General features: G+C 36.8%; 1 protein-coding gene across 1 annotated transcript in view; it reads left to right on the top strand.

The window, feature by feature from the left end:
• Positions 1–22,871, top strand: part of LOC112047272 (pituitary homeobox homolog Ptx1) — a 62,563-nt gene extending 39,692 nt beyond the window's left edge. Inside the window, exons 3-5 of the mRNA XM_024084338.2 lie at positions 2,523–2,651; positions 9,006–9,250; positions 22,287–22,871. Coding sequence (XP_023940106.2) covers positions 2,523–2,651; positions 9,006–9,250; positions 22,287–22,871 — 959 coding nt within the window. The remainder of the gene's footprint in view (positions 1–2,522; positions 2,652–9,005; positions 9,251–22,286) is intronic.
• The last annotated feature ends 333 nt before the right edge of the window (positions 22,872–23,204 follow it).

The raw sequence follows: 23,204 nt of genomic DNA, 5'->3' as shown, positions 1-23,204 counted from the left end.
ATGAAATACCTAAAAACAGGTGTTTGCTAAAGAACAATTCATTGTAGACTACAAGCCCTTGAACAAAAATTACCTGTAAAATGATCCAACCGCTTTACCGCTTTATTACCGCTCAGTAATTACGGCATAGTGCTCAGAGTTATTTTCTGATATAGTAACAGCCTTCTAAGCGTTATTCACGTTGGGTCATTTCACATGGAATTTTTTTTCAAGGGCTTGTAGTCTATTGTTATAGGAAAGAATTGTTGTTTATCAAACTACATATTATAAGAAATAGGGTAAAGTAGACTAATAAGTAAAGTAAAGTTAGTAACAGTCAGCAGATTGCAAGCATTCAAGATGTAGGTATACAGGAGAATGCGTGCTAAACAGTTTCACACCAAATACACCAGGGTACCGAAACGTATGCACAAAAAAAGAGAATTCCTGTCCACTATCATTCAGAAACTGAGCTACTTTAGACACCTACAGATAGGACCTCAGTTTTCGTATGAAGGAAAGACTATGGACTATTGACTATTGACAACATATTAAAATAAACAACAAATCAATTGAGAAATGCGTACTTTAAAATATCTACCAGTAGGCACTGAATGACACTTGTTACATTGTATCTCAATTTCACCTAGCAAAGGTACGTCTAAGATGGTGACTTAGCCTGCTTGTCGTCAAAGGAGAAAACGGTTGGACGGCATTAGAGAGTGGACTAGACTCGACTCTTCACAACTGAAAAGGGCATAGATGTAGTAGAGTAAGTAAATATGAAACGAAACCTGTGAAACTGTTATTGAACAATATTATTTTCTACTTCTACCTATCTCTCAAACAGTACTACTAGTATGGCTTCCGGAAAGTATTTAAACTTACATAGAAGATATTCAAATAATTAAGAACTCGAATGTGTGTACAAGTATGTACTGGTCTACAACCTACCTCAGATACTATTTGTTACTATTCTGTCAAAGTATTTGATCAACGATCTAATGTGATTATAAAAACTGTCTCTATATAATCGATGTTAAATAGATGTAATTGTGTTCGTCGGTTAAAGAGCTCTGTAAAAGTACCTTTTTGTGTAATTGAATGGTGTAAAAAACGGGAACAAACTTCTAGTTTAGTATAAAAAATATACCAAATCTAAGCTCGTTTTCCTCAGTAAATGACAGACAATTTTGTTCGTGACTATGAGTGCGATACAGGTCCTTTTATAATTGGTCTGAGACAACCAACCAACTAAACGGGCGTGCGTCTTCAACGCACGAACACATTATTTAAACTAATGCCCCATTAGCACTTTTAAAACGGATTATAAGTGACATTTATTTATTCTCGTATGACGCTTGATTAAATGCAACATGGCAGTTGTCAGTTAAATATAAATATCATAAATGCAAAAACACGATTCTGAATTCAGATGATGACTTATTCTTGCATTAAGATATTTTAAATCTAACAAATGAGTGTTTTATATCCTGCTTTTCTGTTTTTGATTTTAAATAATTAACCATAGTCAATTAATTTTATTGTTGCAACAAGTATTTTGATATACTTGTTTCAACAATAAAATTTGAGTATCTTCGTCACGTATTTTATTTTTAAATGACAATTTGTTGCTATCCGTTTCTAAAGCTGTTTATCCATCCATTTCTAAACGATATTCTTATGATATAATAAAAAATAGTACCTAGGTATTGTAAAGTGTAAATAAAATCTATTTAACAAAAAAATTTAACCGAATTCAAATTCATAAAATACCTATGCTAAAAAACCAAACTTAAACATCGTATATTTTTTATTTATTTATTTATTTATAAGAATACAGTAATTTACAAAAACATCGTATATGCTACCTTCTGATCACTATGAAGACGGTGCCAAGCCAGTAACGTATTAATTAAAGCCGTTTCTGAAAGAACCACGGGAAATAACTGTCTTTTCATCCTAAAAGTTTATGATTTAACCGGCTTTAGTTAATACATCACTGTGTTGGCACCGCCTTCAAAGTGATCAAAAAGTAGCACATACGATGTTTTTTTTCGATTTATAGTTTATTTTGTGTTTTTGAAGTCAGTTCAATTATTTGGTAAAAAGATTTTATTTTTCTATTTTTTAGTGTGTCCTAGCATGTATTTCATTAAAATTACTCAACCGATTTTCATTAAAATTAAATGGAAACCAATCTGAAAGTACAATCTTTCAAACAAAAAAATAATTTTCAAAATTGGTTAAGAAATGTCGAAGTTATGCGGTAACAAACATACGCGTCGAAATGAGAACCTTCTCCTTTTTTGAAGTCGGTTTTTTTTAAAAAAAAAAGAATATTAGCCATATTTTTTATAATATGACCAATATTCTCATTCCCCTCCAACTAGTCGGGAAAGACTGTGCTAGGAGTGGGTACGACAATAGACCAACAGGGTGAGGATTGAACCACCACCCCTCGGTGATGAGTCCAACCGCTCTTACCGTTGAGCTATTGAGGCTTGAAAAATACTAACTAGTTTGTTTTTTTTTTGTTGCAGTATGGGCAGAAACGGGCGAGTTTCGAGATAGCGGGCACTCGTCACTCGCGTCCGGCGGCTCGGGCATAGAGCAGACGTCGCTATACGGCCAGCCGCGGCAGCGGCGGGATCGCAAACATACAGACGACAGTGAGTAAACAGCTTTAGTAGCATAAACAGCTGGTAAAGTCGGATGAAATGCCTTCTGAACCGGTGATATTTGCAAATAGTCAACTGACGTCTTAAACATGCTTGTAAACTGAGCCTACTTAAAATGAATGAATTTTGAATTTTTGAATTTTGAAATCTTTATAACGTCTCAGAAATAAGCTGCGGCTATCGCTACGCGCAGATCGCGTGAAAATTAATGGAGTGGTCAATAACAATGCTTTCGTTCTTTCTTTTTAGTTCATTACGCTTAAGCGGAGGGTTTTTATATTTTTATAATATTTTTTTAGTTCTTGGTAATTTATTTAAATATATTTCCAATTGTTATTAATCACTCCATTGAAATTCCAACTCCAGTAAAAAAATAAAATAACCTATTTCATTATATAAAAATGGGAGGGGTTAGGCCAATAGTCCACCACGATCTTTTTTATTTTTTGGTAATTTATTTAAATATATTTCCAATGGAAGCATTGTTATTAATCACACCATTTAAATTCCAACTCTAGTAAAAAAATAAAATAAAATTTAAAATAACCTATTTTAAATTTTATAAATCAAAGCTATGATACTGTATGATGTGCTGGCATTGCAAGCATAGTAATAAACTATAGTTAGACATAGCATTCTAAAGGTGCTGATAGACTTGAGTATTCACTTGTAATGAGCATTCGTGCGAATGTTACATCGCGAACGTTCTGGCGAGTATTCTAGCGAGCAGATTTGTTGTGAGCTTAGTTTGCCATCATCTTCTATTTTTCTTTTTTTTTTTAACATAACTAATGAGTATAAATGCAGCACACACGACCGTCAAGTGTGACATCTTCATGAAGAATATCTTTCACGAGCATTGAATAGAGCGTTTGCTAGAATTCTCAAGATGTTCGTAGCAATATTTGGCTCTATGTTTGGCTCGGTTCGTTCTGCAGTTCGACAAATTTAAAAACGGCGAATGCTCGATGTTTTGTTACAAGTGAATGCTCAAGTCTGTCAGTACCTTTAAATCGCAAAACAGTTTGCGCAAGATAATATTATGCAGGCGCCTTAATTTGCTAATTGACTCAAACACAAGTCAGTTGTAGAGTGCGGTGCATTCCATCAATATTATCAGCGGTTATTTCCAGGTTTGAAACACGATACTGAGATACTGAGCAATGAACATATCGCGTAGGATCATGTTGAACTTATGAATTATGAAAGACGCTCGAAATAATCTTAACATTTTGCTATATCCATACCAATATTTTAAATATGAGAGCCGTGATAGACTGGGCTATCACGGATATGACCTCTGCCTCGGATTCCGGAGGGTGTGGTTTCGAATCCGGTCCAGGGCATGCACCTCCAACTTTGCAATTGTGTGCATTTTAAGAAATTATAAATCACGTGTCTCAAACGGTGAAGGAAAACATCGTGAGGAAACCTACATACCATAGAATTTTCTTAATTCTCTGCATGTGTGAAGTCTGCCAGTCCGCATTGGGCCAGCGTGGTGGACTAATGGCCTAACCCCTCTCATTCTGAGAGGAGACTCGAGCTCAGCAGTGAGCCGAATATGAGTTGATAATGATTTTAAATATGAAAGTGTGTGTGTGTTTGTTTGTTTGCCCGTCTTTCACGGCAAAACGCAGCGACGAATTGACGTGATTTTTAGGCGGAGATAGTTGAAAGCACAGATATAAGAAGTAACAGCGTTAGCTTTTAGCGATCTCTGTTCTGTGGTTGAAAGGATGGAGAATGACATATGCTAATTTTTGTGTCTTTCTAACCCCCCACTTCCCTAAAATGTGAGGTGGAAGTTCATATGGAGCATTCCGCAATTTTCAATTTATTCATCTCATTTTTTTTTCAAAATTCGGTAGGGTAGGGTAGGGGTAGGGTAGTGGTAGGGTAAGGGAAGGGTAGGGCTAGGGTAGGGTAGGGATAGGGAAGAAGTGCACATAAGTCAAAGCGAAACTGCGTCCGCTAGTTAGTAAATATATAGACAGACACTTCAATTTTATTTAAGAAAGAAAAAAGAAAAGAAAGAAAAGATCTTTATTTTTAAGTAATGCCACATATCACATTAAATCTAAATTATAACATAAGTATTATGGCTTAACTGTATATACTTTCAATAAAAAAAGTATGCAGCACTGATTTTCAGTTAGGACTCAGTTCAGGTATTTACCTATATGATGAATATGACGATACTCGTGGTAGCCCAGTGGATGTGACTCAATGCGCATTGAAAAACTGTACATTCTCAGATATCTAACCAGGTATCGCACGATCTTTTTCCTTCACCGTTTGAGACATGTCCAAGTATTTTCAGGTAAATTCGTAGTCTGCTTGCCCACAACTAAAAAAAGGTTATTGAACCAACGGCCATTTCTTGATTTATATCTAATATAAAAAATAAGGTAAATTCGGTGTTTTCATGTAGGTATTCTGAAAAATATTGAACATTGCAAACAATAAATAATTCCCAAAAAAAACCTAATCGATTTCATGTAGGTAAGTATATTAAAATGATCAATCTGTTAACGTACTCATCGGCATATAATGAACAACATGGGATTAAGGTCTCAAAGTTTGGGCAGGATCGTGGACGCTACCGCTTGCATTCTCCCGGCCGATTACGATAGCGCCTATCGCTCGATATCACTCGCTATCGATAAGCGTTATCGCCGATACGCTTTGTACGCCCGCCGACCCATCCATCATTGGAAAACAACCTTTGCGTTTGGCCGCCACGACACAAGCTGGAAGGTAAATAGCGCAGTTAACATATGTTAGAGATAGCGTTACACGATGCCACTTCACGCCCGGCTCTCATTGATAACAACGATTCCTTTAATGTTAACTTTTGTACTTGGCTAACTAAGTAGCGCTACTTGTGGCGCAGTAAATATACCTACTGGACAGCCGGAGTGGACATCATCTTTCTTCCTATTTATTATCACATATTTACTCTAATACTCGTAGCTCTACGCTTTAGCTTGAATTTGAGTAGGTACAAGTGCGTACTATTTTTCTGTGGTTTTACCCGACTGCGTCAGACGGAGGGTAATGAGGGGACAAATAAGACTTTCTAACGGGCAAAGATTGAAATACCAATTTTTGTCACCGCGGCAACATAAAGAATTTGGTCAGAACTTTACGAGTTGTTGAGAGAGTGATATTGTGATACTTGTTTTTCTCTTTTCAGTTCATATTTATAATAATATTTTTTTGTACAAATTGTGGCTGTTTATTTTTGTCAAGACTAACATATTTCTTATTGTACCACTACAAGGTAAGTTGTACATGTGTGATGGACCTCTATGATTTAGGTATCTACAAGATAGAAATACAAGTTTGTCGAATAATGCTTTTAATTTTTGATCAAATTTTTAATAACATTTATAGGGTTCGGTACTATAAATTAAAAAATGGAACCCTGTTATGTCCACTTTGGTTTCCGCGTCAGTCTTTCAAGACCATTTTCTCAGGAGCGTATGTGAACGTTAGTTCATTAAGTTTAAATAAAATATTCATGTGTGCAATTCCTTGGAGCTGTGAAAAGATTGTAAGCATTAAAAAGAATACCATACCAAAAAAAGACCATTTTTGCTGCTCATTCTGGCATTTAAAGAAGTGAAATCTATAGACTAGGTAGGTACTTCATTTAACGTGATTGATTAATTGATGAATAACTAAAATTATTTAACACAGGAGTTATAACACAACAAAATAATTTGATCTTAAAGATAACTAAATAATCTATTGTAGTGAGATTACGTAACAAGAATAAAAAAAAACATATAAAATCTACATTTATTATGTCAGATTTGTGACCATAAACCGTGGATTTTCATGTGAAAGATTTGTTTTTATGATAACTAAAGGTCTAATACCTAGCCATTTACCCAGCTATATTACGAAATCGTAAGCGTTGCGCGATATAATTTTTATCAATTGATAAATAACTAAAAACAATTAAAATATTTTAATAATAAATAAAAATGTGGCAGTCATATATTATACGTAGGTATAATCTGTCTTCAATCAAGATAAGTTTGCCGCAATAAAATTGCCAGTTATAATCCGATTATAATATGAAGTTTACGAATGAAAACCATTATTCGTTGAGATAAGTGTTATCTATACAATACCTATACCTAATAAAACACCTACTTTGTACCTACCCACTTATTGATATGGAGATATTATTGTCACGATGGGAAGGCACACATTGTTGCCATAAGTCAATAAATATTGAGCAAATTAAAACCAAATTTAGACAAAAACACTCTGGAATTATAAATTAAAAACCTATTTTAATTCTGAGTGAATTTAGAATATTTACTCGCGGCATCTCTTTAATTTTTCGGGCTAAGAAGTAGCGTAAATTTCTGCGTTAATTCAGATTGTCAACGTTAATGAATTAACACATAGGTTCACAAGACAAAAAGTTACTAAGTAATGTAAACTAAACTCCATAATATTACAAATTTTTTACTTTTTAATTTAAGTTGTATGTTGTAATGAGAGTAGGGTACTGTAAGCGGTTCATTGACATAGGGATTTCGGGTAAACCAATATGCGTTGATTGCGATCGCCCTTATCAAGTAATGATGTAATAACTCCTATCATTTTGTCCCCTGCCTCGACATACTTCAATGTTTGCCTGATATTTGGCCAGACGTAATTAACCCTAAAATCGATATTCTAAACATGTTATTAAGTGATGTGTTAAACTAATCGAGATCTATAGATGTTTTGCCTTACAGCTATAATGTCACAATGTCACAAACTTATTTGGCCCGCGAGCTGTTATTATATTTTTTTACAAAATGGTGACTTCCGTGACATTAGCTATAGCTCCAGTTATAGCCGTCGGGCCAGAAAAGTTTGTGGTTATACATGTTGATATAAATGGACATCACTTAGCATTTGTGTGTATAACGAAAAGGGACGTCAACGAAAGGAAATCTCATCATATATCTAAATATATAAAACTCAAAGGTGACTGCCTGACATAGTGATCTATCGACGCACAGCCGAAACCACTGAACGGATCGGACTAAGATTTGACATGCAGGTAGATGTTATGACGTAAGCATCCGCTAAGAAAGGATTTTAATCAATTCTACCCCCAAGGGGATAAAATAGGGTATGAAACTTTGTCAATTTTGCGACGATTTGGCTGAAATTTGAAATAAAAATAGATTTTACTCTGGATTAACACGTAGGCTACTTTTCACCCCGGAAATCTATAAGTCGCGGGTGTATTTTTGCATTTCTGATGTTTCTTCAGTTTCACACCAACTCAGCTTTCAAACGCTTGTCTGTGCACCTTACTAAAAACTAAATTCAAAGGCAAACTAAAACCGATAGTAGAAAGACTATTTACGTTTATCAACAGCTAGCCAATCTCGCAGTTTATCACGTCGTCGAACAGAAATAGATATACGAAAAAAAAAAACAATTTATTATAGTTCACATAAATTATTTTATGGTGTGACGTAGATCATTGAGAACAACGAATTTACAGCTGCGTCATAAAAGTTGGGTGCGCTTGCGACTAATCCGTAGTATTACACGCCCGCTACCGTCGGTCATGATTCAATATTTTTTATTTGGAAGCAGTTGGAATTATTTTTATTCTGCGGTAACACTTGAGTTTATTGTCTTGTTTATAAGTGCCGTAATTTGTGCAGTACTTCTTTGTTTAATAAAATGAGCATTGAAATAATGTAGATTATTGTTATTAGATGCAATTCAAGAAAGGAAGAAGAAAGAAAATATATTTATTCAAATCTAAAAGTTACAGACAGTACCCTACCCTTATGACAGCATGTCTATCTTTAACCCTAACAAAGAAAGGGTGTACAGCTCAGCATATGCCGTACACTTTACAAACTTCTGTTTTTAATTTTAAATTTACAAACTTCTGCTTTCAATTTACAAACTTCTGTTTTTAATTTTTCATCTGGTTTAAAAAACAAATCTCGTTGTTGATTTCGTCTGCATTGAATTAGTTTTTTAAGGAACGTTGTATTTTTCCCATATCGATCCGATCACTATAAAAAAGTAGTTTCAAATTAACAAATAAAAGTGTTTTTAGTAAAAACAGCATTCCATTTAAAAAAACATACTTATAATAATATCTAAGTATGATTTTTTTAAATAATTATATAAATAATTTTGATCCTTTACCCATTATATAATATCTCTAATCGGATTCTATTCTTCTATTACGTGTTTATATGGGTCTAATACTAATATCGATGTGCGTTTATATTAGTTACCCATCTACCTAGATCGTAATTCTTGTTAACATTGTGACTAAGTTTAAAATTTGTCCTTTAGGTCGGCCGCTCACATCAGAACCGACGATAAAGACGGAGTCAACAACACCAGGCATAGGACCTGATGAGCCGTCTCTAGACGACAAAGGAGACAAGAAAAACAAACGACAAAGGCGACAAAGGACACACTTCACCAGCCAGCAGCTCCAAGAACTTGAAGCGACCTTCGCGAGGAACCGATACCCTGACATGTCGACGCGTGAAGAAATCGCGATGTGGACGAATTTGACTGAAGCGAGAGTTAGGGTAAGTGGAGTTGATGCTTTTATAAAAAGCAAATAGAGCGTAGACTCGATTGTAAGAAATGTGCTGAGGACCCTGATTTAAGTTTGAAAAAACCTATATCTCAGGATCCTCGCTCTTCCTGCTTAAATTGTAAGGTTGTTATTGTTTTCATTTGCATCTAGCTACAAATGAAACTACTACTATTTTACCACACGAGGGCGGATAATTGCGATGATTTCCGTTTTCCCTATTCCTTATGGTAATGATACAATTTTTCTGATTATCCTAAAATATATTTATAGGTATCAAGTATTAGAAATGCAACTAATTCTTGAAATGAATTTTCATAAGCATAATAACCTATTTAAGCTTGTAACTTGTTAAGGATGATGAATACTTACATAATTTGGCATAGTCACATTTATATCGACAATTTTGCTAACCTCCTAACATTTTCATCTAACTCCCCCTAACATTTTCATCTAAGAAATAATCATTTAATGATTGCATGATTGATTTCCGATAGTCAAATTCGTAACTCTTCACGCATTGTTCCCGAGAAGCGAAGAGGTGTACAATATTAACGAGCTCGATGTTTAGACTAATCGTTGCATCCGGCGCACATTCGATATATTTTTGTATCCCGCCGTCGAACGGAACACGGAATCCCTTAATCCTTGAGGATTTGAAGCGTCTATTTCGGTCTTTTCATAATCCGCGGCTTAAGTGTGATCGCATCCACACACTGTCAATAGTTTTGGAAGGCCCTGTTAGAGATTCTGCGGCTTGTACTATTTACACAATGTTCTGGATTCGTGGAAAATTTTTCGGTTTCTTCGCTATGCGTGGAATTAGTGTCGCCTGTGTTTTAAGCCACGGGACGTGTTGTTACGGCGAATTCTTACTTTAGTGCTTTGTAACAATGTACTACTACTTACCTACTCATATGTTGAACTGATCAGACCGTAATATAAAATATTTACTACTAACTCACTGTGGCAATTTAATTAGGAAGAGTTATACAATGTTCCAAAAAATCGAAAATTTTGCACTATTTCTCAAGTCAACATCTTCTGGACATTATCTTCTGAAAATTCGATGCTCCAACAATTGGTTCGAACATTGAATGTTGTTGGGTTTCCATCCACTATTATTTCAATTTTCAATATGTCAAGAGACACCAACCACTCCTATTTCTTAGATATTTGTGGAAAATATAGAATTAAAATTATGCATTTTACAACACACAAAGCTCTGACCATTTCAAGGTTCTTTTTGCCGCCAACGATGTAACGCCAAGCGATGTCTATGGGTAGGATAAACCTGTACCTCTTTCTGGTTAGCTCGCCTGATGCTAAACGATGATGCAAGATAAGATGTAAGATAGTAGATCTTAGACTACATCATCGTAGAGCTAATTTAATTTGTCGTTAAATAAAAAACGACACCTGTTGCCACAGTCTTGTGAAACTTGTTATCACTGGCAAAGTGGAAGGAAAGAGACCTCGGGGACGTAGCCCGATGCGTTGGTCAGATCAAATCCGCACCACTCTCGATACAAAAGTACACGATGCTCTACAAGTCGCGAAAAGCCGAGCCGCATGGCGTGACATCGTGCGGAATAAAGTTATGAATGTGTGATAGGGGTCACGACCCTCAGTAATGAGGAACACGACGCGGAGAGAGAGAGAGAGAGAGTTGCCGCAGTCAGTAAAAGAAATAAAAAATTAGGAGAACATAAATATTATTTTGTTAAATTAAAAACAAAATATATGCTAACAATTAATTAATTTAAAAAAGTTAAGCAACTGAAATATAGATGTTTCTAAGAGCATATTATCTAAACCCTTCAATCATATTAATATTGGTGAAATTATGCTTTTTTATGTTGCATGAATATTTTAGTAACTTATAAAAAATAAGAAATTGCCATATTTTACATTAATTGCAAGTAATTTTGCTAATATCTTAATTAACTAAATACAGTAACATGTAAACTGATATTTCGAGATGAACCCGGTGTATTTCAAGTGTTAGATATTAATTTCGAGTCATAGCCGTCTGTGTGTATGTACTGTAGCTACTGAAAGACCGCGTGCTCTTTAAAACGTTATTTCTCCTCGTTAGTAGGGTTGTGCAAATTACTTGAGAAGTTTTCAAGAACTTGTTCAAAAATTCTCATTCCTGCGTTAGATGTATTTATTGATTTGTGCTACAAAATTGTGACGGAAGCATCCTTTTAGCATAATATAATCTAGAAAATTGTAACTCTTTGTTATTGTACTCCTTAGTATCATTTCTGATTACTGTCCCACTGCCAGTCTCGGGCCCTTTTATTCATGCCTCAGGTGATATTGAATTGAGTCTGCGTCATTGCTGGTATATCATCATGGGGGGGTACTTGGTAGTTGTGATCTATAACGACATAATAAATGACAGGTGTTATAGATAATGATAGATACGAATAGCACGGTCTTCGAGGCACAATCTTGCGCCACCGATATCTACTATGCAGCTACTGAGAATTTCCTAATCTAGTGAAAAGGAGAGCTTAATACACGGCTCAAAAACTCCGTTTTTATATTTTAGCTTCTCGCCAAGACTCAGAGCTCATATACAGTGGCGTGTGTGAGGTCTCCAAACGAACCTCTATTGGAGATGGAATTTCCATTTTGTACATAAAATAAATAGGTACCATAGTTAAAAACCTTGTGCGCACCACTGTTCACATACCTCTTATAATATAATTACCTCGTATTTAGTTGGTAATTTTAGCTTGTATAGCAATCTAGTATCAGTCTATCTATGGAAAATATACTACATGATTTTCTTAGCTTAATAATGTGATATTCAAGTTCTGCCAGCCCTAACGAAGGGATTAGCGTGATTCGTCTGCGCAGCTCCCCGCGTCCAATAAATCTGTGCGCGCGCGCATCGATAAATAACTCGTCATTATTTTTGTTGCTCGCTCATTAGGGTCGTTGCGCTTATTGACTCTTAAAATATGATATGTTAATACAATGTTTTCTTTACCACACTTGTAAATTGCGATTGTCCCGGCCGTTATCGCTTAATTCCAACGTTTATTAGGTTATTTGTGGCTAACGTTCGGTAAGAAGCCAGTTTATTCATAATACGAGAAATTATATTTTTTATAAATTGTCTCCAGATGCATCGGACATGTTTATCGTCACTAAACTGAACGATTATATCTGTCATAATCGTAGCCATTTTGTTTTGATTTGCACAATTTCATATTATGACAGAGTTTAATATTATTTTAGCATGTTTATCATGTTTTTAAATACGATTTCGTAACTAAGCAGAAAATGTTAGTCACAAAAAATTTTAAATATATATTTTCTTTGCCACTTCCTGAGTCATTTTGAAAGAAGTACACTAGTTATTTTTTTTATCGCAAAAAATAGTACCTCTATTAAAAGTAAGGCTATCTGCGTAAATCAACAGAAACCACCCTCGAACTTGTGAGAAAAAACACAAATGGGGACAGGCGTGGGAGGTTCCGTCGCATGTCAACTCAATCGTCCGTGAAACAACTCTTGACACATTTAGTATCGTGTTCTGTGACAGTGTATTAACTCATCGATCCTTTGACAATATTAATAATAACATTTGGTCATTTTTTTATGAGACAGTTGGGAAATCATTTGATTAGTAAAATAATCTTTTTCATGTTTTACTACTCGGACACCCATGACTTTGTCCACGTGGAATTCAATTTTTCACAAAGGAACCGTGAAGTTGTCCGTGATGAAAAGTAGCCTATATGTTAATCCAGAGTAAATCCATTTCCATCCCAAATTTCAGTCAATCGCTTCAGTAGCCGCAGCGCAAAGGAGGGACAAACATACACACAAACACACATACGTATACACAAACTTTCGCCTTTATAATATACTAGCGGACTCCCGCGACTTCGTCCGCCCTTAGACCTCTTTAATCCAGCCCTTACAGTAGCATCGCTGTAAAAATGGAATAACTTCTCCCGTTTTCCCAACATTTCCCTTCACTGCTTTGCTCCTATTGATCGCACCGTGATGAAAGGTATACTATAACCTGCCTGTACGAAGAATAATTGTACCAAGTTTCGTTAAAATTCGTCGAGTAGTTTTGTTTCTATAACAAACATACAGACAGAGAGACAAAAATTTTACTGATTGCGTTTTTGGCATCAGTATCGATCACTAATCACCCCGTGAAAGTTATTTTGGAAATACATTTCAGGTACAGAATTTACCTACAGATTTATTATAAGTATATCTATACTAATATATAAAGCCGAAGAGTTTGTTTGATTGAACGCGCTAATCTCAGGAGCTACTGGTCCGATTTGAAAAATTCTTTCAGTGTTAGATAGCCCTTTTATCGAGGAAGGCTATAGGCTATATATTATCTCCGATTTCCTGCGGAAACCGGAACCACGCGGGTAAAACCGCGCGGCGTCAGCTAGTAGAAGATATAGTCTATTGCAGTTGACAATACGCTCGTTCCATTTTGGGAACGTTTAAGTAAGACGCGAAAACATTTTAGTGCTTACAAAAAGCCCGCTACGCGTTCGTCGACAGGCTAAGCGGCACGTAACGTTATTTATTTTACGTGGATCGCTCTAGGCTCGGCTGTTTTTGCAATGCTTTTAGCGCGTGTCGGCTGTCGATTCATGCAAACAGTTTAGTTCCCGGATTTTTTAACGGCCGTACCGGGTGAGTCGCGTTTTAGCTGAGTTTGCATATTCCAGCCGCGTGTAAACTTTTCAGACTATGTTTATTTGGATTTTTTTTTTATTTTCTTTGGATTTATGTAGAAACGTAGGCCTTTTTATCAAATATTTGATTTATAAAGAACTATCTTACGCATAATTTTATAAACAAGTTTTTTTTTTTTTACTTCGTCAATCTCTGTTTTACATAAAACATTTTCATAAAAAAATTTAACCGACTTAAAAATCAGATAATAAACTTAAAAGCAAATAAATAACATCATACGTGCTACCTTCTGATCACTTTGAAAGCGGTGCCAATACAGTGGAACCAATACAAACCAATCTGGAAGTATACTCTTTAAAAAAACAAAGAATTTTTATAATTGGTTGATAAATGACGAAGTTGTGAGGTAACAAATATTAAAAAAAAAACATACGCGTCGAATTGAGAACCTCCTCCTTTTTTATGAAATCCGTTAAAAACCTCTTATGTAGCTCCACTCTTAGATTAAACTCCACTCTTAGATAGCCGTGGAAAAATTACAAGAAAATCTTTGAGAAATTACCGTGATTAGAACGAACAAATCAACAAACAGACTGACCGAGACAGTATAACTTGTGAGTACCTATGTATTTCAAAAATAGTTTTTTGTAATCTGCTGCTCTTTAAAAAGTCATCCTAAATCAATTTTCGGTACCTATTTTTTCAGATAAGTACATAAGCTCGATGTCTACTTTCTTATTGCAGTATAGATGTAAAAGTTTGTATGTTTATTTGTAACTCAGTTATAGGAAGCTGACGAGTTTTTGGCATTTTGTACCCAATATAATTTACTTTATCGTATGTAGGTACCTACCTGCATTCTGATCGGGCTCTAGTATATTTATATAAGAGATTTATCAAGTTTACATGCAATTCTTATAGACATTTAATAACGGATATCTTTTTAAATCGAACGTGTCCACTAACTTAAAATAGGTGTGCCACAAAAATGCCATATGTTTCAGATTCATGACAAGATTAAGCCCTACATCGGAAATACACCAAAACCAATATCAAAGTCGTGTTAGTTTCGATGCCTGAACAAGCATATTAAAGAGAAACGGTCGCAAATTTATTTGTTCTGCGTACAGTAGCCAACTGCTACTTCACACGAAAATGTATTCTATGTTCAGTGAATAGAGTTGTAAATTGAATTACAGCGTGCAACAGATTCAACGTAAGCTCCTAGAACACTAGATGTCTTAACTGATATCCTACTTATGTTTTGATAGACCGAATGTTGAGTGTTTTGATCGGGAAGATTTCGGACGGCTTATTGAAGAATTTATTTCAATGAATGTTGCTGAATTTAAATGTAACATCTTACATATTTTATAATCGCGCCGTAATCTCTATTTATTGACGGTTGAAACTTTGTTTTCTTTGTTAGATCTACTATTCAAAACATGTTGGTTTGTGGGTAGTGAAATAATATTTTGAAGAAAACATTTTCATAATATTAGTGAAATTATTCGAGCTTAGAGTTGAATGTACGTTCAACTCTAAAAATATTTTCATCCGTTGCATTGCTACGGTGAAAATGTTTTTTTTTATATTCTGTGTAAAATATTCAAGAAATATTTTTTGTAATACAGTTCTAAACAACGTATTACTGTACATTATCGTTGAAGCAATTTTCACAATCTAAGATGTTAAATAAAACTTCTATCCAATGTAGATTTATATTGATATATTTCGATAATATGGTCACACACCTAATCATTACCAAGAGTAGCTCTTTGTGAGCTCGTTTGGGGAAATACTGCTTAAGACAAATAAGACTTTTTAGCAGCCAATCAGCGTTGTTGTATTCCGGAAGGCTATGGTTACTGTTGAAATTAAAGGCTCATAAGGCTCAAAACCTATGCCTCAAAATGTGCGCAAAGAAGTGCATTGAAAAACTTATTCCTTGCGAGCGAAGTTTTGCTTTGTTAGACGATGATACGATAGTGGCAGAGGGAGGGCCATATTTGTTGCAGAAAAGAATCTTCTGGAGTGAAGACTACGTACCAGCATGAGCAATGTAGGACGCCCCCAGCTAGATAGTCCGACGACATTAAGAAGGTAGTAGGAACTGGCTGGATAAGAAAGGAAAGCTCTCGGAAAGCTCTATGTCCAACAGTGGACGGATACAGGCTGATGATAGACGATATTTCCACTTATCATTAGGTGGATCATCTACTTGATCTGTTAACAACTATGAAAACAAAATACTCCCTATGTCCCTAATCACTTAATTCCATTTATCGGCATTTTAAAATTCGTTAAACACCATCAAAATTTTATTCCTGAATAATATGAATCTATATGAAGAAATCATTGGATTCAGTTGAAATACAATTCCAAAATGTCTGGTTGTAACGAAAATGTAATACGAAAGTTTATTTCTTCGTTTTCCGATCCGATTGAGGAAGAGTTTCTTTGCGCTGCAGGGTGCATTTAATAATGTACCCGGCCGAGGGATGTCGCTCACAGAAATAATATTATTTATGTTGTATATTTTCTCAACAACAATTGTATTGTTCTTATTTGCCTCATATCTAATTCGATTTTTTGTGGTATTTTCTTTGTAAGGATTTATAATTCTTAAAATAATGTGTACCTACTACTCAAGCAGAGATTCAAAACTTTCATTATTGTTATTAATATAACATCATTAGATACATCTACATATACGTTGTGAAAATATTAAACAACTGTTGAGTTTCTTGTTAATTTTTAACCGACTTCCAAAAAGGAGGAGGTTCTACGTTCGGCTGTATGTATGTTTTCTACAGTAGATTCTGCATTCCCGATCGATTGTAGAGACAGTAGACACAGAACAGACAAATACGACTTTTGTGTGCTCATACTAAACAGACTTGAATAAACGATTTCAAGTTAGAATTTACTTATTTCTTCACGAGAATAGGTACATCATACAAGTAAAGGAGATGTCCGAAATTGGGCACTTTTCAGAAGGATACAGAACTGATAAATGTACTAAAAATCTTGTATATATCACCATTAGATTGTAAAAAACGTTAGTTTATAATCTCACTCGTGATATTATAATCTACCGTCATATTGTGAACTGAAAATACTGTTTTTTTTATTCTTTACAAGTTAGCCCTTGACTACAATCTCACCTGATGGTAAGTGATGATGTAGTCTAAGATGCGGGCTAACTAGTTAAGAGTAGGATGAAAATCCACACCCCTTTTTGGTTTCTACATGACATCGTACCGGAACGCTAAATCGCTTGATGGTACGTCTTTGCCGGTACAATTTAACGTGTTATTTTTCGGTATATTATAATCTTTTGGAAGTGAAACCGTAAATTGCAATCTTAAAACGGATTATATGTATAAGTGGCAACATATACCTGAGAGGTTACCACTTATACATATAATCCTAAACATCTCTGTCTAGACACATAGCTCTGTCTACATCCTAAAGGAAAACTCGGTATCAACCCTAAACTGCGCACGTGTCAAATCCTGGTTCATATCCATTTATTCGAGCCCATGTTTATTTGACTTTCGAATAGTGCCAAAGTAAATCGAATTAAGTTAATATAGTCCTACCATCTATATAAATATAGGCTATAATTGAATGGCGAGCCGGCGCTCAGCACCCGCGCCGATGGACCGTCATTTGATTGATGACACTAATAAAACTGTGATTCTAGTTTAATTTAAATTTAAGGCAATTTAGCAACCCTGCTCCGGGTCCCGTTGACCGTAAAATGGCTTCATTATTCGCATAGTGCGGTCGCATCGCTCATTGTGGCGTTTATTATGCGGACAGTGTGACTAATGATTTGTGAGAATATTTAAGGAATAAGTGCTTCTGAGATGATTTATATGCAGCTACACTATCTATACAAAACAATGACTATAGTAGAACATTTTTTTAGATACTAAGCGAGCACTAGAAAATTATGTTAAACTAGCGGACGCCCGCGACTACGTCCGCGTGAAATTCAGTTTTTCACAAATCCCGCGGAACCATGAATTTTTCCAGGATGAAAAGTAGCCTATGTGTTAATCCAGAGTAAAATCTATTTTCATTCCAAATCGCTTTTGTAGCCGCAGCGTAAAAGAGGAACAAACATACTTACACACTTTCACACTTACACACCAACTTTCGCCTTTATAATATTAGTGTGATAAATAAATATACTTACACAATACACAGATCACCACTTAACCCCAAAGTAAGCTAATAGCTTGTGTTATGTGTACTAAAATAGTGGATTTTAAGTAAGCGGAGTAAGTTAAAGGATTATAAAATGTTGGGTCTATTTTACATTCTCGGAGGCATTTTTTTAACAATCTGCAGTCATTCCTGTAATTCAAGCGTAGGCGTATCACGGTTATCATAGAGTTCGCTTTAAGCATATCTACAAATAAAACAAAAATTTATGCATCCGCATCAGTACTAAAAATAGTACTGTAAATATATTTTACAGAACTAACTTATTCAGAAACAATAATTATTTTAACACACTAATACTAAAAAGGCAAAAGTTTGTGTGTGTTTGTTCCTCCTTTAGTAGCCACGATTACGTCGTGGCTACTAAAGCGATTTGGCTGAAATTTGGAATGGAAATAGATTTTACTCTGGATTAATACATAGGCTACTTTTTATCCCGGGAAACTCCTTGATTGAAAAAGTGAATTCCACGTGACTGAAGTCGCGGGCGTCCGCTAGTTTTTTATATATTTTTTTAAATTCATAATTAAGGTTTTATATATTATGGTAAATAATTAAATATGTAGGTAAATATTGCTATTAGTTTCTTTAGCTTAGTAACGAAAGCAAGCGTAGATTGTATTGTGAGTTTCCCCGCTGTCAGGCTGGATGGCGGCCTACAGTGATGGGCGCATTAATCTTGCGCCGCCTTACATGATAACGCGCCGCGAGATAACATGCGTGTTGTGCCTACGAAAATCTAACAATTCCTTTTAATTCCTGTATAATAAAACAGGAGCTGTGTGTGACTGTCTGTGGCAATCGTAGCTTTTATGTGAATGGATGAGGGATCGATATGGATTTGGCATCATGTAGAAAAAAACCTGAAATTCATAAAAAAACCGAAAAGTATTGCTTAAAATTTAACTATAATAAAAAAAGAAATGTTTTATTTTCAAGTTTTATCATAAAATGTGCTTTAATAGGTACACTGATGTGCTTATAGGTAGATGTGAGTTGATTTAATCTATACCAACTACCATTATAATGAGGTAAAGTTTGTGGTGCTGTAATCTCTGGATCTCCTTAACCGATTTTGAAAATTCTTTTACCGCAAGAAAGCCACGTTATTTGTGAGTGTCATAATATTCCCGTATATATCGTCCAGACTTTATTCTCGTATTCTCAAAGGAACGGGAACTAAGAGGGTTAAACCGCGGAGCCTCGGCTTTATTAGTTTTCTATCTAGTATTCACGGAAATTGGTACATCTTTTAAATATAATTTATAATGTAATAAATTTGAAAAGGTGTGTAACTTACCACAGTTTTTGCTGAGCTTTTCCCTAAATTAAGGTTCTTTAAACACTTTTAGGATTTAATTATACAAATGAAGCTTTTAAGATTTTTTCTTGTACTTATGCGCTTTAACAAACGGAAAGTATGTATGAGTTCTGATTCCTTTGAGAGTGTTGAAATATGCTATATACTATACATATTACATATATATTTCGAATATATTGTATTTTTTACTGAATAAACGGCCGTATCTTTTTCTTTACGTAAACTTAGAAATAAAAGGTCTTGGCAGACAGACGAACAGCAAGAGCATCTTATAAGAGTTTATCTTTTCGAGGGTTATATTAAAACTAAATTTTAAGTTTAAAATAAATCTTTGGCAACTTCAACTCAGTTATCACCTAAAACAAGGTGGTAATTTACAAGGCAACATGGGCAACAGTACATTACTATCGATTTCGGAAACATTAAAAATTGTCTCCCTTCGTCTGACATAGGGCGGCCTCAACCTCATACAATAATATATTTAAAGGATTAGCCCGGCGCAATATCGCGACCCTCCGGGTAGGGTTGGCAGCGGCACACTTTTCTTTTCTCTTACTGCATAGTACAAAAGGACAATGGGCAAAAGTTAAAGTTAAAGTTTAAATCGAAGTTGTGTCACAAGATTTTCATGATTACAATTATTTTTTTAAATTATAAATGTTACTTTCATTTATAAGATATCACAAAAACATCGTCAGTAAAAATGAATATAAATAAAATACTATTTTGTTTTATTATGACCGCCATTCTGTTTTTCTTCGAATGTTGTCATAGTAATTTTTACTTGCATGACATGTAACATGTCACGTTATATAATTTTTTTTTTTTTTTATTTATATCATTTCGTCGATTTAATACTGCTATTGTCCACGTTTATTCTGACCGTGAGAGAAATAAGACTCCATAATAATATTAGAAGACTCCATAAGAACATTATGGATTAGTGAGAGTACAGAAATGGTCAATGTCCTTTGTACTAGTGCACAGTAAAACCAACTGTGATACTTCGCATTTTGATTAGGCTCCTTCTTCTCTTCTTTTTCTTCCTTCCGTTTCTGCACTTGGCCATGTGATTGATTGTGTGTGGGTCCTTCGGTGTAGGTCCCTACTGGATTTATACTATCCAGCCGATCTCGTCCTAGAAGCTTAGCAGGCTACCTAGGTCGCCGTTAGTTAGGCTTAGTTTCATGTATTTATTTTAGAACTAGCGGACGCCCGTGACATCGTCCGCGTGGAATTCAGTTTTTCACGAATCCCGCGGAAACCATGGATTTATGTGGGATGAAAAGTGCTATGTGTTGATCCAGAGTAAAATCTATTTCCATTCCAAATTTCAGCCAAATCGCTACAGTAGCCGCAGCGTAAAGGAGGAACAAACATACTTACACACTTACACACAAACTTCCTAGTTTACAATATTAGTGTGAAGTGTGAAAATAAAAAAACCCCTTGCCAATTAAAATTGTCTGTGAGTTAAATAAAATCCGTTACTATTGCCTAGCAACTCTGTCCGCGTAAAATTCCGTTTTCTTCAAAAATTAAGAATTTTCATACAAACTCCACTTTTCTCTCTCTCATTCACTCACTCACTCTCTCTTTCTTATTGTGTAAAAGAAACCCAAATGCGAATTGCATGCTGCTTCAGTTTCAGTATATATTTCCGATAGGTTGTTTTTTGTTAATTTTCCATGGAAGATTTGTAAATTTTCTTAAAAGTGTTTTCCAACCCTACTGCTCGCAACCCTCCGGCCTCCCCGCTGCGCTGCCCGCTATTCAAATAATGGAAATTATTTCCACATATGTGCACCTAAATAAATATCATTCTTCTGTCATTATTTGACACCCTTTCTCTGAAGTTATTTTCACCAGTTCATCCGCTTTTAATAGCTTGTTACAAATAAAAGGTGATGAATAGGTGAATGTTTATTAATACTAGGTAATTAATAGTAGTAGGTAGGTAGGTAGATCTAAGGTAGTGTTTATTAATAGTTAATTTAGTTTAGGTTTCGATTCCTATAGTTTTTATTTTATTATATGTGGTACTCGTATTAAAGTTCATCCCAAAAAATGTGTCAAATTAAGAATAAGATCCTGCCGGTTTACATGGCTGTATATGATAATGTACGCGTCCACGTGAATTTGCGAAATTTATGTTTCGAAAAATAAACGCTCGTATATGGGGTGGAAACGACCGTTTATGTTCACTTAACCGAGGAAAGAGGGTATTATTTACCGTTTCAGCTGGGTGAACACGCCACAGTGAGTGAGACAAATACCGCTGCCGGCACAATATTTATTGCAGTCGCTACGTGGATTGCGCAATTTATCGCCGAGGTGTCGTCGGCGATCGATCGCTCGCTGACGGACGCGGCCATACATCAGCGCGCGCGTTATCTGTGCTCACCGACTTATCGCACGCCTGGGCCTCGGCCTCCGAACGCCGACATCGGAGGCTTCGCGGCGAGTCCGCCGCCCGCTCGCTCGCTGCGGACTCCCGGCGGCGTGCGGAGGCGTCCCGTCCAATCGCGATGCTCGTTTATCTTCATTTCGCGACCGCAATTAGACGGGTCGTTGGCTGCGGTCGGGCGCGGCCCTCGCCTCCACTCTACGTGGCTCGAATACGGCGCGCGTCGTGTCGCTCTGTCAACTTCGTAATGAGTAAAGTTAATGGCGCCCTACGCATCGCGGCCCGACTCCGCGTTCTGAATCCGGTTAAAACTTTTCCGTCGCGGAATGTCTCTACGCCGGGAGAATAACTCGAACGACTTTGTTGCAGGTCTGGTTTAAAAATCGGAGAGCCAAGTGGCGGAAGCGCGAGAGGAACGCCATGAACGCGGCCGCGGCCGCCGCCGCCGACTTCAAGAACGGGTTCAGCACGCAGTTCAACGGTCTGATGCAGCCGTTCCCCGACACGGACGCGCTCTACTCGTCCTACCCCTACAACAACTGGGCGGCGAAGGTCCCCAGTCCGCTGGGCACGAAGAGCTTCCCGTGGCCCGTGAACCCGCTGGGGCCGGTGGTGCCGGCGAGCCACCACCAGGGCTCCGTCAACTGCTTCAACACTGCGACGTCGATGGGCGCGGTGGGTGGCGGCGGCATGGGCGGCGTGGGCGGCGGCGGCGTGGGCGGCGGCGTAGCTCCGTGCCCCTACACGACGCCACCTAACCCGTACAGCGTGTACCGCGCCGAGCCGTACCCCGCGATGTCGTCGTCGATCGCGTCGCTGCGGCTGAAGGCCAAGCAGCACTCGTCGTTCAGCAGCGGCTACGGTGCCATGTCGCCGGTGTCGCGCGCGGGCTCGGCGCCACTGTCGGCGTGCCAGTACGCGACGGGCGGCGCGGTGGCGGACCGCGTGCTCTGAGACGAGGCGCGCGGCCGCGAGCAGTCGCGCTCGCCCCCGTTCGCCGCCGCGCGCGCGTCCTAGTCGCCGCCCGCGCGCGCCCCGCCCGCCCCGCCCGCCCCGCACGCGCCCGCGCTGTACCGGCACCTGTGGGAGTGGTTCGACTGAGCGCGCGCGACCAGCTCTAGGCTCCTAGGTTACACTTGAAACTTCAGGCAATAAATACTAAACGATTCGTTCTAGACTTTGTTTTGTAAATATGTAGTTATGTATGTAAGTATACCAAAGCGATGTGTGCAATTTTTACAAGCTTAAATGTACGTAGATTAACGTAGGTTATTGTCGATTGTGTAA

Source organism: Bicyclus anynana, chromosome 9 (assembly GCF_947172395.1).
Source record: "Bicyclus anynana chromosome 9, ilBicAnyn1.1, whole genome shotgun sequence".
NCBI lineage: Eukaryota > Metazoa > Arthropoda > Insecta > Lepidoptera > Nymphalidae > Bicyclus > Bicyclus anynana.
Note: the sequence above shows the minus strand (reverse complement) of the source record. Positions and strands in the feature narration are given on the sequence as shown.